At 27.4% G+C, this 18,249-nt stretch overlaps 2 protein-coding genes across 2 annotated transcripts; one reads left to right on the top strand and one right to left on the bottom strand.

Annotated features, from left to right (window-relative positions):
- Positions 1-307: 307 nt before the first annotated feature.
- Positions 308-3,057, bottom strand: LOC113384916 (E3 ubiquitin-protein ligase RING1-like). The gene is made up of 4 exons (XM_026622691.1): positions 2,267-3,057; positions 797-1,106; positions 468-640; positions 308-402 (listed from the first exon to the last, which is right to left on the bottom strand). The coding sequence occupies exons 1-4, from the start codon at positions 2,861-2,863 to the stop codon at positions 358-360; spliced, it is 1,125 nt and encodes a 374-aa protein (XP_026478476.1). The 5' UTR covers positions 2,864-3,057; the 3' UTR covers positions 308-357.
- Positions 3,058-7,408: 4,351 nt separating this feature from the next.
- Positions 7,409-14,183, top strand: LOC113385868 (zinc finger protein 252-like). Its single transcript, XM_026623695.1, has 11 exons — positions 7,409-7,451; positions 8,515-8,678; positions 8,803-8,957; positions 9,079-9,143; positions 9,633-10,059; positions 10,230-10,420; positions 10,495-10,626; positions 10,771-10,918; positions 11,381-11,484; positions 13,207-13,512; positions 13,753-14,183. The coding sequence occupies exons 2-11, from the start codon at positions 8,556-8,558 to the stop codon at positions 13,902-13,904; spliced, it is 1,803 nt and encodes a 600-aa protein (XP_026479480.1). The 5' UTR covers positions 7,409-7,451; positions 8,515-8,555; the 3' UTR covers positions 13,905-14,183.
- Positions 14,184-18,249: the final 4,066 nt, after the last annotated feature.

The following is an 18,249-nucleotide window of genomic DNA, read 5'->3' as shown; positions in this document are numbered from 1 at the left end:
AAAAATACTGTCTTATATATGCTTGAGGTATCTTAAGGATCTTGGTCCAAATTTTAACATACAAATACAAAGGTAATGAATTAATGTTTTGGATAGAATTAATTTACTTACATATTTTATCATCTTATTCATTCAAATCAAGAAAAATTTGTAAGTTTTAAGTAGTAATTTTCTCTCACATATATATATATTCATTAAAAAATAAATATTTTCTTTCATAATATATAATATATCTATATAAACTCGTACATCAATATTACAATCATCAATCCAACTATTAAATTATTCTATCATTACAATATAATTACATAAAATATATGTATTGCAAATCATTTGAACTTGACTGCAATTTATCTCTCATGTTTTTTTCCAAGAATAAAACATTTCCAAAGGTTTGTTCACCTATAATTAAAAATTTTGTATTAAAAGTAAATTATTGGTTTGCGAATAATATTTCATATTCTAACCTTCCAGAATTTATCATTAACTTGTCTTAAAGTTTGGTTCCCACTCAATACTAAGTATTGACCTGGTGCAGGAGCAATGTATATGCAGAAGTTCAGCGTTCTGTATGTGTCAGGAAGTTCACTGTCTAGATCTAATGTCAGTCTCATGGCTAAATACTTGCTTAAGTGATCAACTAGAAAGGGATAATAAAATTATTATATAAATAACAGTGCAACTGAGAATAACTATATCTAAGGTGTGAATGTTTGTACCAAGGCTTTTGAAATAGTTGGTTTATTTAGCAGTGGAACCTAAATATTAATAAATATGATTAATAATAATAGCAAACCTGTAGCATTTGCTGTGGTTTTTATATATCGTATAGAATTCTCCTTCAGAGCTTTCATCAATTGATTATCTGCAGTCATCTCCGTTGGATGTGGTTTAAAAACTAATTCAATTTCATTGACACTAGGTTCACCAATGCTTTCGCCTTCTGTGTCTAAATTACTATCGTTTCCTTCCATACTACTTTCTGATTCTGACTTTTCTGAAGTCAAAACCGACTTAGGCCTCTTTGATTGAGGTTTACTCGTGGAACTCACATTTGAAGGAACAGGAGATGGAGTACTCCTCAATGAAGCTGGATTTGAAGGTACCTAGAATAAGAAATCAAGTTATATTGTATTAAATGTGTAATGATAATAGTTACAAAAATGCATAAATTTGCAATTTTGTATATCTTATTTATTTATATGATATAATTCATATATACTGTATCTCAGTCAGACAATTGTTCTGGTATGAGAGATCACAGCAATTATTAACAAAAATAAAATCTAAATTTTATGTAACAGACTTACATTAAGACATCTATATATTTTTACTTACTACTATTATACACACGTATATTCACAGAACGCATTGCGTACATACATACATACTTATACTTAATTGTTATTAATATTTTTACAGAACAGAAGTAATATAGTATTTAAAATAAGGAATTTTATGCTCTATCTGTTATGTTAACTTCATTTATCTCTTATGTAATTTTTAATTTAATTTTGTAATTGTTTAGGTCCATCATTGTCTTTAGTTCGTCTGGTAGTTTATTGCTCGCACTTCTCAGGGGACTTGCAAGTCCTTTACTAGTTTTAGCATGTTTCATGTGAAAGTTTGGGTTTTGTCTCGTTTGATGGTCGTGTATATCCTGGTTGGACTCTATTGTGGTGCAAGTTTTGATTTTGTTGTTTTTTATTTTGAATATTAGTATACATTTTTCTATTTCTATTGTTTTGTGTAGTGGTATGTTCTTTGTCTTTTGTAGAAGTTCTTTTGTCGGGACTAATCCTAACCTGAATTGTTTTCAATAAATAATATAATCTGAGCATTCTATTGAATCATATAGTTTTACTTAAAGTAAAACATTCCGGAATTTTACTGATTTGTTATTGCAATATATAATTATTTCAATGTATTATATTAATCAATTGGTGATATTTCACAATATAAAAAAGCAAATTTATTCAATCTTACATTTATTCTAATGTTATGGTAATCAGGTATTCAAAAATTATAATAAAGGCAGTCTTAGTGAAGCTTTGATACGATATACTTTTTCTCTCTACTTATTGGACCATTCATTTGAACATTATCTTAATAAAAAAATATCTTTATTTGCCCATATGCGCATCTTCATTGCGATCTGAATTTTTATGAAGACTAATAATATGAATATTTTAATTACGCTAGAATGCTGATGGGGTTCTATACAAACCAATTCACAATAATTCTGTTAAATATAAATATATAATACCTGTGATGCCGAACTTTGTGGCAAATTAAGTGGACTGGCTGACTGACTCGTATTTGTGGATAAGTTGTCTTTAGATACTGCCTGCTCTGTCTGAGGAGCCTGATTCAAATTTGTTGTATCATCCAAATTTTTTCTAGATCTCTGTGGTCTATTCTGCGATTGCAATTGTATTCCTTCCTTGATAGAATTCACAAGCGCTGTTTGAGACTGACTTTTATTTAGTTTAGCCAAGACTCTCTCTTGGTGAGCTTCATACTCATCTCTACTAGGATAAATCTTGGCGATTAGGAGATCAAAATTTGGATCAGGTCTCAAAGAACGTTTGGAGACTAGTTTCTTCCTACAAGTGGGGCATTCTTTATTTCCACTGCGCAGAGCTGTAATAATGCAGTCTGAGCAAAATCTATGTAAGCATTCTTTAGTGGTCATTGTCTTCTTGAGCATATCCAGGCAAATTGGGCACATGAGTTCGCTGTGTAAACTACGAGGAGATACAGCGATTTCTGTGTTATCAACCACTGCTATTTGTGGACTTCTGTGTAATTCATATAAAGAAAGTTCCCACGTTTTGTTTTGGATTTGCTCCGTGGATGCCATTTTTGCTTTGTCAAACGTCACTTGATTATTTAAAAGAAATATGTTTCGTGCAATGTAAATTAACTAAACTAGGTCACATTATATTAATACCATGGTGCTTTTATTGAAACCATTATACTATATTAAATATTACTACTAACTCACTACATTATCCGTAATTCTAATGCCGCATAATACGCAAGCAATTTACCAAATATTTCAGATCTGTCTTTCAATGTTTGGTGTTGTCAGATTCGAAACTAAAGAAATAACACGACAGGGCAGCAAAACCTAATGTGAATAAATTGTAAAACGAAAGAAGAAAGATAGTAAGATGTTTTGAAAAAAAAAAAAGAATTATGCACATAAAGTACCTAATAATGAAATTAACAAAAATATGTTAAATCACAAACGGATCAAACACGACTTAACTAAATTGCAATTCATTTCCAAATATTTGAAATAAAGTATTTCGCTGAACAAATAGAACTCTTCCTTTTACTGAAAATTTATTTTAGTTCATTTGCACTAACAATTTCTCATTAAAAATTAATTAATCATTAAAAAATAATATTAGCAAATTAAACATCTATTGAATATTTATAGCAATGCTGACATATTTTTTTTACATTTACATTTTCAATTTAGTTTTTTAACTTATAGTCCAGTCATTTCGTCGTTTTGCCGGTACAGTACTCCGGGAATTCTGAAAATTGGTAATCTTATAGATTACGAGGTGCTCATTAAGAAAATTAACTTTGCCACCTCAAATTTGAACGGCAAGTTGCCGCCATATTGAAAAAATGGCGTCAAAAAACAGCTTTTTTTAAAATATCTTTTTTCTGGCTTATTCTACGATAAAAGTAACTATGTACGAATTAAACTAGATAAAATTTCCTACAATTCTTTGAAAAACCGTTTTTTTTTGATAGTTTGAGAGTACGGCCGCCTCAAAGTCTTTGCTGCTCTCGCCGTAGTATCAAATCTCTCCATATCTGACAGCACTTTGAACTTGACCATATTCTTTCTAATAAATAAATATTTTCAATGTTAAATTAAGCAAATAAGATCTAGCAATAAAATAATTCAAATATTTTTTTGTTTTTTTTTTGCTGATTTTTTAACACTTCAAGCTACTTACTTATAGCTACTTTGCCATTGAAGTGTTAAAAAATCAGCAAAAAAACAGAAAAATGTTTGAATTATTTTATTTCTAGATCTTATTCGCTTAATTTAACATTGAAAATATTTATTTATTAGAGAGAAAGTGGTCAAGTTCAAAGTGCTGTCATATATGAAGAGATTTGATACTACGGCGAGAGCAGCAAAGATTTTGAGGCGGCCGTACTCTCAAACTATCAACTTTACAAAAAAAGGTTTTCTAAAGAATTGTAGGAAATTTTATCTAGTTTAATTCGTACATAAATACTTTTGTCGTAAAATCAGCCAGAAAGGAGATATTTTAAAAAAGCTGTTGTTTGACGCCATTTTTCCAATATGGCGACAACTTGCTGTTCAAATTTGAGATGACAAAGTTGATTTTCGCATTCACATCGAAATCCATAAGATTACCAATTCTCTGAATTCCCGGAGTACTGTACCGGCCACAGCCTTTTTTTGCACCAAATGACTGGACTATTATTATACTATATATTACTATTTCAATTTAGACTTTGGACTTTGACTTATTTTTAGCCTTTTAATAATAACATATTACAAACCAGTATCAATATTTATTCAATTATAATGTATAATAAAACGGTACATACAAATAAAAATAATTTAGTATAATGAATTGAAATGATTTAAAAAATACAATAATAACTCCTATAACATATTTTACGTAAATTGTAATGAACTGAAAAATTATATATGTATATGCATTTATATATAATGGTGTTCCATGCTGTAATGTTTAAACTCACGGTCACGTGTGGACGGGGTCATTTTTACTTGAAGATATGTTTCCAATTGAAAATAGCCCATTTTGGGCACTGCGGTATGAAATGATAATGGGATTACTATCTAGTATTATGCATATACTATATAATACTTTAGATTGTTGGTTCGACATTAAAATATATTCTTGAGATTTTTTGCAACCATTTTGTAGAAATACAAAACACATAAAAACAATTAATACAGAAATACCCCGTTTAACGCGAGGGATACGTTCCGTCAAAGTAGAGCGCAACGCGAAACAGCGCTAAACAAAGCTATGAAAATTATTACATGAAAATATTGGAGTTAGGGAAAGACGGCTAGGAAATTGATTCGGTAAAAATAAAACCAAACATTTATTTCTTAAAGCCCAAACTAATACCACATTATTATTTCTTTCAAAAATTAAGATAAAATATAAATAACAAAACGAATATGCCGTTTTGTGACAAAAGCATCTACGAATACATTGTATGAATCTATGAATATATGAATACATCGTATTCTAATATTGTCTAGGCATCTAATGTTTTCTTAAAATTTCATCATAAACAGATAGGGCATCTCTAACACCACGGCTTACTTTAGAGCTGTTGTCAAAATCCGGATCAATTTTCAATGAATTGATCCATTATTTTAGTTATGATAGACCATTGGTAGACAATCTCCTGTTTACAAACACCATCGAAAGTCCTTTTTGCTTTTCCGCTGAATCACTGCCGTCAACATTTTTGTTTTCTTCTTGTTCAATTCATTCCTTGAGCTCACCATTAGAAAGACTGCGCTGCTTCTTGAATTATTTCTTTGACATCTTCCTCATTTATCCCTTCAAAACCTGATGACCATGACTTTAGAATAAATGTAAGATTGATTAAATTTACTTTTTATATTGTGAAATATCACCAATTGACTAATATAATACATTCAAATAATTATACATTGCAATATTAAATCAATAATAATATTGTGTTGTTAAATTGTCTGTTAACAAACTTTCTATTTCTTAATTGTTGAAATAAAAGAGCGCTAAACTGCAACAGCGATAAACGGGTTATTACTGTACCTGCACTATCTTATTAGTAGGGTATGCAATACCGGTATACCGGTATACCGAATTACTGGTAAACCGCCCGATTTTTTGGCGGTAATTTTACCGGTAATTACCCCAAAAATAACGGTATTTTCGGTATTTTTACATAAGCGCTATTTGATACAAAATACATTAAAGTTTAAATTTTTCGGAACAAATGTATCTTTAAATTCCATAATCGCATAAACAGCTATATCTTCAAGTGATTCTATAGGATAAACAAATGTCAAATATTATCTCAACTCGTCATTAAACTGAATATTTATTGCTTTACTAAGAGCTAAGAGATGTTTGTTTCATCTTATGTAAAAATGTAACAGTTTTTTAAGTAATATTTGCGACAAAATATTTTATATCATACAAATTACCTCTGCGTAATCTTTATTTTTTTTAACTTTATACATAATATATATGATAATTACTAAATATTTTTGCTTCTTATTACAATTATAAAATATTATTTTTCGAAAACGTTTCGAAGTTTGAAAATACTATAGAAGCATCACATTGTTTTAAATAACAATACTCAACAATTATAGTAACTTATTATTTATCTTGACAAAGTATCCGATCTTAAATTAGTGTAGAATTTTTTTTTAAATATTGGAGATTATGCTAATTTAACACATCGGATACAGATAATACAGTTTATTATAAGAATGTAATATGATCTTTTATAAGGGTTTGGTCTTTCTTACTCATAAGTTTGTTTTTGGTGAAAAGTACTCAATATAGTGATAATGAATTAATTAAATTGGATATAATTTTGTTAAATTATTAGTTAAAAAAATAAACTTATTGTTTTATTTTATTGGTTTTATTGTTTAGTTGAATATGGTTTTAGTTGTATATACATTTTTTTATATTTGTACTAGTAACTTTCAATTTTGTTTACGTTTGTGCAAGATAATAAAAATACCGGTAATTTACCGGTATTCCGGTTTGAAAATAAAAAATTACCGAAATACCGGTATTGAAATTTTCTATCGGTATTGCATTCCCTACTTATTAGTATGATTCATTCTGCATGTTTATACCAATAAAAACACAACAAAAATAAAAATATAAACTGACAAAAAATATGTATGTAGTTTATCACATCATTTTTGCAAGTTAAAATTGAGAGTAAGATTAGTATTTTCATTGTGCTCTTCCCGATATCAACATACTAAATGATGACACACATACGGTGTCAAAACGTACAAAATAAATAATTTAACTATTCATTGCTTCTTATTTCTAAAAAAATATTAATTTCAGAAAAACAGTAATGATATTTTATAATGAAATTTAAAATGTTGCTCAAAGGTTGCTCACACCATCATATCGACGAGATCGACAAAACTACAAGAAGCATTTCGCGAAGCTAAAGTAGAAGCTTTTCTTTATGAGATTCAATCGTTTTATGAAAAATAATCCAAATATAAAATGAATGTGATAAATGTAGCTATTATTTATATGTAGACGTGTATAGAAACTCTTTTAAAAATAATTTAGTGTGCTCTTAATTCATCAAAATAAATGGTGATGTCCATACTTCTCAAATTGGTGCTGACAGATAGATAAATTATGGCATAGGTTTGTTGTTTTATAAATATAAATATGTTTATTAACTAAATTGAATTATAACTGTATTGCAATATTATTTGTTATTTAACGTTTTGTTATATAGTGAATTTTGGCAATATTTTTTTCTCCAAACAATGTATTCCTAAAATCCTATTTGTTTTAATAATAATGATAATTATTAATTTTTATTCATACTTACATTATCTTATCAATTTAATTTTGGAATTATTTGAATTCTAAATTACAAATATGTTATTAAATAATGTATCATATTAATTTTATAAAAGCATTAAAATTTAACTTATTTCTAATAGTAATAGACAAATAATACTTAAATAAGCATATAATACTTAATCATAGATTAGTTATTCTGAGTATTTTTGTATAGTTATCAACATACTTTTAAGTTATTAATTAATTGAAATTTATAATGCATTTTAAGATATTATAATAATTTAATGAATTCATTACAATTTTAAGTGGGTAGTTAAAGAAATATTTTTAGTCTGTAGAGTAATTTCATCAATAAATTGGTAAGATCTAATTTTATGAAACTTTTTAACTTTATTCGTGATCATGTGTTATGATATTCTACTAATATCGGTAGTTAAAAACAAATTCATTTGTAATGTGAATGATTAAAATATTCAATTTGTATTGTTTACTAAAATTTGTAAGTTGTTATAAGCAAAACAATCTTAAAATTTGTTTCAAATTACATATGGCTAAAAGGTTTATTATTATCGTTATGCCTTATTATTAAGTTTTGTTATGCTGTTATTAATAACTAATTGGTTGATAATTAAAATAATTGATAGCTTATGTTAACTGTTTATTGATTTATAAGATTAGTGATGTAAACACTAACCTGAAAATTATGAATAATTTAAATAGTTATCAAAATAAAACTTTTCTTGCATCTTCATAACTAATCTGATACTTTATAAAATATTCCTTGTCTGTAAAAATTAAGAGTTATATGAGTTATTGATGTTATAATATTATAATTTCCGTTATATGATTACATGTTATATGTTATAATTTCCATTTCTAATATCCAGTTCTTTTTTAGAATCAGAAATTTTATGTTTGATTGAGACAATCCAGTGCAAAATGGGCTTTTTAGAAGGAAATATGTGTCGAATATGCTTAGGAAGAAAGGATTTGGTAGATCTGTATTCGACGGATTCTCCTGGATCTATAAGCAGTAAATTGGCTTCATTATCAAACATTCAGGTACTTACTTGCATAATCATTATTAGTATAGTAGTTGTAAATAAAATTGAAATATACCTTATTAATGTTTTTACTAGCCAGCTAATTATATTTGAATGATATATTGATCATATTTTTTTTAAAGATGAATCAGAATGATGGATTTCCCCCTTATATATGTGTTTCATGCATTCAAAACTTGGAAGTTGCTTGCAACTTTATCAAGAAAAGTGAAGATTCGGATATAAAATTACGCTCTGATTATATTCACAATAGTTATAGTCCTTTAACATTACTTGAGTGAGTATAAACCAAATTTAAAAATATTATTTAAAGTAATTTGATTTACTTGAAATAAATTTAAAATGTTTATTATAAAATTGTTAATATGTCCTAATATACTATTACTATACTCTTCCAGAATGCCATCTAATTTTGATTATAATAACGTTATTATTAACTGCAAAGTTGAAGTCGATGTTGAAGGTAAATTTGTGAATAATTTGTATATTTATAAAGTGTTATAACTTATTTTTTTTATAAATTTAATTGAAATTATATATTGTGAATAAGTTCTTTACAATATATAAAAATTAGATATTCCAATAGTTTTTGGTAATATACATAATACTGCAAAATTATTTGCTCTCTAGTTAAATATTATTCTAAAGTTTTATGCCATATTTTTCAAGATTTTGATTTGTATTATTAAAACCTCAAACCTATATTACTCAGGTAAATTACTCAGGTAAATAATACTCATGATAAAACTTACTTTTGTAAAACTTATTTATTGTAATTGGTACCTATTCACTACATAGTTAGTATATTTTATCAATTTAAAATAGTTTTGTTACTTAATCTATGCAAATTATTGTATTAATTTAATTTTTCAAATTATACTCCTTTGTAAAATATTAATTAGTGAATTAATGAAAATTATGTGCTTATTAATGTATATTGTTTTGTTTTTAGACAATGAAGAACAAAAATATCACTTTGAGCCTTCTGAAAACGTAATTTCATTTGAAGAATGCTCTGAATTGAAAAAAAAGATAGCAAAACTCACATCTATGAAAATAAACTTTACGAAAAAAATGACAACAAATAAAGCAGTTGACTATTTGAAGTCAAATACAAACCTTATAGTAAAAAAGGTTTCGGGTAAACTGAGAGGCGATAAGGCCCCATTAATAAAGAGCGAAGATTTATCTTCAGATGATGCATCTGTAGATGCAAATGATGCAAATGATGCTAGTGATTACGAACCACCTGCGAATGATTTTAATGCTGATGATAGTGATGAAGATGAAATGGATAAAGATTATGTGCCAATAAAAGTATCTAAGATAAATAAAGGTGTTCGTGTTCGATCTAGAAAATTGAAAATGAAATCCCAGAGGTAAAAAGATTTATTTTCTTTACATTTCCATAGTTTATTTGTTTTAATTTGGTTATATAGAGGATATTATGCATTTGTGCATATTGTATATCTAAATTTTTTCATTATTACTCAACCTGGTATTTAAATTCAATTTTTTTTTAATTTTTAATTTGAATTTAAAATTTTAGGTTTATGATGCCTAAGAGCAATAAGCCGAAATATGAAAAAATGACTAGAAGTTTAGAGTCTAGATTTAAAATTACTCCCAAAATAATACAACTAAGTAAATACAAAAATTGCAATACAAGTAACAAAGGTCCAAGAGGTATAGCTGAAAGGATGATCAAAGTATATAGACCTAGGAACCACTTGCATGATGGTAAATATATTGTAGATCGATTATTATTTTTATTTTCTTAAGTAATGGGTAATTTTGGGCCTTTTTAAATGCAGGTAATAGTAAAAGAGGTCGGAAACCAGTTTTAGATCGTGACGAAACCGGTCGTATTATAAGACCAAAGCATCAGTGTTATGTGTGCGGTGTGATGGCTGCTGATATTAAACAACATATGACTTCACATACAGGTAAATGGAATTTATTACATTGTATTCAATAAATATATAGAAATATATATTTAAATTATTATAGGCAAAAATGTTCTGTGGATCTATATTTCATTACTTGTATTTAATTTGTGATTTAGTCATAATTTATTTTATATCTATCAGGTGAAAAAAGTCACGTTTGTGATGTTTGTGATAGACGATTTAGTACAAGAGGCAATTTAATTCATCACAAGAAGATACATTCAGGCATCAAATCTCATGTTTGCCAAGTTTGTGGTGCTGCTTTTATTTATGCAAGTTGCTTACAGAGGTAAGCATTTTTATGTTCTAGTTTAAGTCACCTAAAATTTTAATATACAGCTGATATAAACCTTAGAATGTCAATTAAGAGAGTTGATTCAACCATTTATGGGTTTATTTATATTGATATGCTTAGTGTTCCCACAAGCGGAACACAAGAAGCGAGGAAAACCAAAATTTTCATTGTATGTAGTTGGTAAATACATTGTTACCAGTAGATTGTTTGAGACGGCCATACATCCCTCGGCAAAATAATTTAAATATTGAAGATTTGTCCACGTCCGAGTTTTCGAGTTACTAGTTGAGTTATTACATTCAACGAGACTTAATGAAACCAATGAATTCATACTCAATTACGATCATTATAAGCCGTTATCCGCTACTTGAGATGCCCAAACAGTTGCTATTTATGATTTTATGCTTTATTACAGATATTCTTATTTTCTGAAATAATTTAAAAAATATTTTCTAGGCACTTAGATATTCATACTGGTACTAAACCTCACAAATGCCATCTTTGTGATAAAGCCTTCCAGCTGGCTCAAGGGTTAAAGCGGCATCTCACAGTTCACGAAGGTGAGTTCATAATGATGTCTGTCATAAATGCTAAATTTTTTTCTGTTTCCCATCATATTATTTATTTTTGTTTATTATTATTAAAACATTAATAAAAAATAATCTTTTTTACACTGGACAATTTGTACTTTTTTGTATGTATATTTTTTTTGTGTTAGTGGTGTACGAATAGAAGAAAAATTCTTATTTTTCTTAATTTAAAATATTTCAGTTCAAAATATTTCACAATATTTCAGTTTTGTGAGTGCAAGCAGTAATATAATAATTTTCACATGTTTGTAAATAATGTAGGCATTATATGGTGTATCAGAAATGCTGACTTCTTGATAATTGTTTAACTAGATGCTATATAATTCATAAGATTGGTCTTAATTCTTCACTTATTCACTTTTTTAAGAGTTATCTTCATAATCGTAAACAGTTTGTCTATCTTAATGGATTCTTGAGCAACATTGAAAATATTAGTTCAGGTGTTCCTCAGGAATCCATTCTTGGTCCACTACTATTTATTATTTTTATTAATGACATTTCTGATATTATTAGCTGTCCACATTTATTATTTGCAGATGATCTGAAACTATATCTCAAAATAAATTCTATTGATAACTGCTTATTATTACAGTCTCAACTTGACCTTTTCCACTCATGGTGTATCTATAACAAATTACATTTAAATATATCAAAGTGCAAGATTCTTAGTTTTACACATAAGCGCGTTCCAATACTTTTTGATTATAAAATTTCTAACACCAGCATTGATAGATTAATAAAATTTCCGATTTAGGTGTTCTATTTGATTCTGGTTTGTTTTTCACAGATCATGTAACTGATATTTGTAATAGAGCACATAAATCTTTAGGTTTGATACTGAAAATTGTAAACAATTTAAGTCTACCAATGCACTTCTTTGCATGTACTATTCTATTGTACGTTCAAAATTAGAATACGGTTCGATTATTTGGTATCCTCATCAAATCAACAACTCTGATGCGATAGAGAAAGTTCAGCGAAAATTTCTGAAATACCTTTATTATAAAACATATAAAATTTACCCTGAACGTGGCTTTGACCACAACACTTTACTAAAAGAATTTGGTATTCCTTCCCTTGCCTCACGTCGATTTATCTGTACAATTATGTTCTTATTTAAGCTTTGCAATAATTCTATTGACTGTCCTCTTATTCTCAATCAACTATCCTTTAATGTTCCTAGGCTATCTTTGCGTTCACAATTATTTTTCATTTATCCTACCCCTAAATCTAATTCTCTTTTAAATTCGCCAATTTTACTTATGTCCTCTAACTTTAACTTAATTAATAATGAAATAGATATTCACAACACTTCACCTAATCAAATAATCTCCATCTGCACAAGTTAACCTTTTTATTTTCTTTTCAAATATCTCATTATTTTCTTATTCTATTTATAAATAATATTGTTACATTCTGCATTATATGTAATTTTATCTTAAGCATTTTGTTACTAACTATATATTGTAATTTTGTATATATTTTAATTGTTATTCATTATGTAAAATAATTGTATTTTTGAGTCCTCTTGGAGAAATCTGTGGGCAATATATTTAAATAAATAAATAAATAAATAAATAAATAATTTTTGACTTCTGAGAATCTCATTACAATATCATTAAAGGATAGTATAATTTACTCTGATGTGAATCAAAAAACAAATTAGCAAAAATTCTATCTATCTATTCCTAGGTGCTCGTCCCCATGCCTGCCATATGTGTCCAGCTCGATTTAATCAACCTCATCAACTGAAAACTCATATAAGAAGTCACACTGGTGAAAAGCCTTATGTTTGCCAAGAATGTGGAGAAGCATTTACTTACAAGTATGTTCTCAACAATCACGTTAAGAAGCATTTGGCTCAGAGAATGGACCAAACAACCTCGGCACCTGGTTTAAATGTCGAAGTCAATGGCTCTACTATAAATGTAACAGTTACTGGTAATGGTAATAATGGCATGCAGCAAATGGTATCTTCTGGACAACAAATGGTTTTAGGTATGTTTCATGTAGGTAATATTTATTTTTTTGGTTTATATATAATTGAATGTTTTTTCATAATATAATATATTAGCAATTATAAATATCAGTGTGAACCATTTCAATCAGTACATTTCGTACTTTTTACATCACGCCGGAAACTTTTTATTTTAGAGATTTTTGTACATAATCCATAATAATTTTTCCGAATTCGCCGTAACTAAATTATAAAATTTGAATCAATTATTATCCTTGCAGCACCTGGTTTAACATCGTTGCATGGTGTTCATCACATGGCTCCAGATATCATACAGAATGGTAATCTGGTTCAACACATCACAACCAGTCAAGGACTTGTAGGATTAGTTCAGGCGAATATAGCTTTGGGTCCACCAGTGTGCAGTCAATGATTGGAAAATAAATGACTGTTTACTTTACGCTGCAAGTTAGAAATGTTCACCGAGATTCACAATCTTATTAAGAAATTGATGGGTAATATATTATTATTATTACTACATTTAGTACATTTAGGGCGACTCACGTATTTATTATTTTTTTTATTTTCCAAAAGAAATAATTTTAGAAGCTATATTCCATCAGCACATATGGCATATGTCTGATGTTTTTGTTTAGATATGTATGGATTCTGAGCATTCATGATATTGTCTTTATCTTACTTGATCAGAAAAATGGACATAATGTCCGACATAGAAAGTTTTTGCACTATCATATAAAGTATCATTTATTGTATGGATCATTCATTATATTCAAATTAGTGTTAAGTTATATCTATTTATAAAGTATTCTATAATTATCATGAAAGTATCTGCCAACGTTGTGATAGTGATGATGTTTTATCTTTCTATTGATGTAGATAAAAAGCAAATTATAATTTTCATTGTCTGGTATTGAAAGTTTGAATGTTTTGTGTGTAACACTGTGATACAAGTTGAACAAAAATCATAAAAAGTTTTGAAAGTATAATGCGACCTTTATGAAATTGAAATTTATATCAAATTTTAATCCATGAATTTAAAATATGTATAAGTAGTTATTAGTTATTTATTTTACACAATATCGTTCGTTACATGTTCAACTTGTATCAGAGGCAATAAAAATTTAATTAAATGTAAAAGCGTTTTTAATACTAAATTGAATTGAATACAGATAAAGATATGGAGAATTGTGAACCAAAATGAATTTTATGAGTAAATCAAAAAAATAATATCACTCAGTACATCGACTAATATTTATATTTGGATATTACGCAAATTTACATGTATATTTACGCTTATTTTTTAAACCGACAAATAATGGAGATTTTTTTAATAATTCTTGAAGAATTCACTCATCATTAATTCTCGGAATGATTTTGAACAAAATGAAATACTGGATGCACTTGCATTTATTACTTAGCTTTATTTTATCAGAAAAGTATTTTGTAATTCTGAATGGTATATAATTAAAAAAAAAAGGGTTGCCCCATGTTTAGAATAAATTGAAAACTAATCTACATGTTTTCATTTTGGTTCCGAATTTTTCGTTGCCTTGTCTGTACTAGAGAAATATAATTTATGTTAAATTATGTTTTACAATATAATCAGCAGAATGAATTAAAAAGTTTTAATTAATAATTCATTTTGATTTTATCTTATCGATAATTTGTATATCAGAATATTCTTGTAGAACAAGAATCGATATTTCAATATACAACTTCAGAAGTAGTTTCTTATACTGTGTTATCTTATGCTTCCAATTTTAAAACCTTCGCTTTCATTAGTTTAAGATATAACTAAAAATACTTGTTATACAAAGTATATTTTATATTTACAGTGAAATGCATATCGATTCTGTAAATGCGATTTCGAAAATTATTCACAGAAATACTTAGTTTAGGATTTTTTTATAATATTTATTTGCATTTATTAACATATTTTGAAAAGTTCAAAATCTTAGTAATAAATGAACTACAAAGTACAATATGAAGATGTTTTAATTCTTTATTTTTTGCAGAAGAAGTAAATAATTTATAATTATAAAATCTTCTTTTTGCCATTTCATTCGCAATATTTATATCAAGTCAATATATTAACTGTAGGTATTTATAACTACCATAAGAAAATGTTAAAAATGATAATTACAAAAATGATTGATTTTATTGAACTGAAAATAGATTAATCATGGTTATTATAAAGGCTCTTGAATAGAACACATTGACAATCATATTTTAAAGAAAAGTTACAGTTTTATAAAAAAAAAAATCGTCAAAAAGTAGAACGTTATCGTGGAACAATTGTTACTTGTGTTTTATATAATGAAATCACGTAAAGGTCGATCTTGCACATTATATTTATGGTATGTTGCAAGCCATTTATAATATAAATATGATTCTGAATTTTTTTCCTTGCTTTATTTATATGACTTGGAAATCATCCAAGCATATTATATGAATTTTTTTTTTATCCTATGTCAGTAGTTTTAATTTCAAACTTAGGAGACGTTGCACCTTAAGTCGTACCTGTGCAAAATTCCTTTTTATACTGGTATAAGAAAATAAAGACCTTTTTATGAAAAATAAAAAATAATTTATAAATATGAAGAAACAATGAATAATATAATATCTCCAAGATTTTGCTTAAAAAGAAGGGTATAACGGTACAATAACGGAATTACCTCTTTGAACAGTTCCAGCATAGTTCCAACCATAGATAACTAAGCATCCAACTCCATTCTTAGCACTCCAGATTTAATAATTTTATAAATTCATTTGTTACATTATTAATTTAATATTTTAATCTAGGTGTCAGTTTAATAATTATGTTCGACTTGATATCTATAATAACTGAAGTGAAGTTAATCTCAGATTTTATTCTATTTTTTTTTGTTTTTTGTAGTGGTACTACTGGGGTGACTAAATGTACCGTACCACCGACATTTCAGTAATTGTTAATCATAAGTCAAGCTAAGTAACTAAAAGGTCCAGTGAATTTTTGCTTTTGCTTTATTTTAATTGCAATAAATATTACATAATTATTTTTTTTAGGAAATCTCACTCAATTGTAATAAGTGAATAGTTCTTAAATTATGTATGGAGTAATTTAAATTTTTATAGTCGTGATGATGTTTTTAAAATCTTGAAAAATGGTTGTTGTGTTTTGTTCTTTACATGTTGCATAATATGTGTTTGTGACTGATGAAAATAAGTATTCAGTTTCGCACGAAGCATGTTTATTACTAGTTGGAAATTAATAAAAATGTACTCAAAAACTGAATAGAAGTGACAATTTGCATTGTTGCTGACAGAATGTGACGGTTAATGTCATTTCTTGCGAAGTCTTTATACTCGTACTTTGAATCTTTGAATATAATGTGACATTTGTTTGACTAAAGTTTACTGATTTTTAACGTGTAAGTTTACATTGTTTACTTTCCGTCAGCTCTTCATATTGCTGCTGTAAAGGTAAGTCTTTTTTAATTTTATTTATATGAAGATAAAATTATGTAATATTGATGAAACTTCTTTCAATGTCGCAGTTAGGGTTTTTATAAATGTTAGTAAATATTCGCTTGTTTGACATTTACATTATTGGTTCTTTACTGCAGTTTTTTTATTATATTTTTTGGACTTTTATTATTATTATATCATTTAGTTCTTAAAAATATGAAATTGAATCATCTTATGGTTTCATCCTAATCGGATACGATACATATATATTTATTGTTTACATTTTATACAATGTTCTGTTTGAACACTTATACGCATTAGTGCATTTTAAATCTATAAAATATGAATTGTGAAATTCACAGTATATATTTATAATATTCTATTTAAAAATACACAAAATTATTATTAATCACTAGCTGTACCCTTCACGCTTTGCCCTGATTTAGTTTAAATTAAAAGGTTGAACAAAGATGTGTATTTGTTACATTTAGTTTAACGTTACTACTATCTGTTCAACAATTTACCTATTCAACAATTTGTCTACAAATTTACCTATAAACTTGTTAATCAATCTACCATTTCACCGACTTACTAGTTTACCTGTCAACCTATTTACATATCAACCCGTTTCACATGTCTACCACTTTACTTATCAACCTGTTAATCCGTCTTGATAATTGTCTATCTACCATTTTACATATCCTTCAATTTACCTGAACACCAGCTATTTAACAAATTACCTTTTCACTAATTTACTTGTCTACCAATTCACCTATCGACCTGTTTATCAATACACTATTTTACCTGTCATCTTGTTATAAATGTCTACCAATTAACCTGTTCAATAAGTTACCTGTTAAACAATTTACCTGCTTAAAAATTTGTCTACTAATTTACCTATCAACCTGTTTATCAATCTACCATTTTACCGACTTACAAATTTACCTTTCATCCCGTTCTACATGTCTACCAATTAACCTGTCAACCTGTTTATTTGTCTACATATTCGGCTATCTACCAGTTCTCCTCTCTACCATTTTACATATCCTCCAATTTACCTGTCCACCAGTTTACCTTTATAAATTTCTAATTCACCTTATTTATTTACGCATTATGAAAAAATTAAAGCTCAAAATGATTCTACGTTTTAGTTAGAAAACGTTTGCATGTGAAAAAGAAAAGGGCTGTTTTTTAGGTTTTTTTCCGGTAATTATTAGATTTTTTCTCACCGTAAGAACCATCCTTGGACTTCAACAAACATTTTAAAAAAAGAATTGGCCAAATTGTTCCAGGCGTTGTTGAGTTATGCG

The sequence above is a fragment of the Ctenocephalides felis genome, unplaced genomic scaffold (assembly GCF_003426905.1).
Source record: "Ctenocephalides felis isolate EL2017-DRISC unplaced genomic scaffold, ASM342690v1 CF-g0.4_SCAFFOLD_03571, whole genome shotgun sequence".
NCBI lineage: Eukaryota > Metazoa > Arthropoda > Insecta > Siphonaptera > Pulicidae > Ctenocephalides > Ctenocephalides felis.
The sequence above is the reverse complement of the archived record's forward strand: the minus strand, read 5'-3'. Positions and strand labels throughout refer to the sequence as shown.

Bases quoted from the DNA above. Each gene is read 5' to 3' on its own strand.
- LOC113384916 (XM_026622691.1), bottom strand. From the start codon at position 2,863: ATGGCATCCACGGAGCAAATCCAAAACAAAACGTGGGAACTTTCTTTA. The intron at 1,107-2,266 runs GTATTATATATT...TTCTTATTCTAG, and splicing joins CACAAAGTTCGGCATCACAG to GTACCTTCAAATCCAGCTTC. The intron at 403-467 runs GTTAGAATATGA...TTTTAATTATAG, and splicing joins TTAATGATAAATTCTGGAAG to GTGAACAAACCTTTGGAAAT.
- LOC113385868 (XM_026623695.1), top strand. From the start codon at position 8,556: ATGGGCTTTTTAGAAGGAAATATGTGTCGAATATGCTTAGGAAGAAAG. The intron at 10,627-10,770 runs GTAAATGGAATT...TATATCTATCAG, and splicing joins ACATATGACTTCACATACAG to GTGAAAAAAGTCACGTTTGT. The intron at 13,513-13,752 runs GTATGTTTCATG...TTATCCTTGCAG, and splicing joins TGGACAACAAATGGTTTTAG to CACCTGGTTTAACATCGTTG.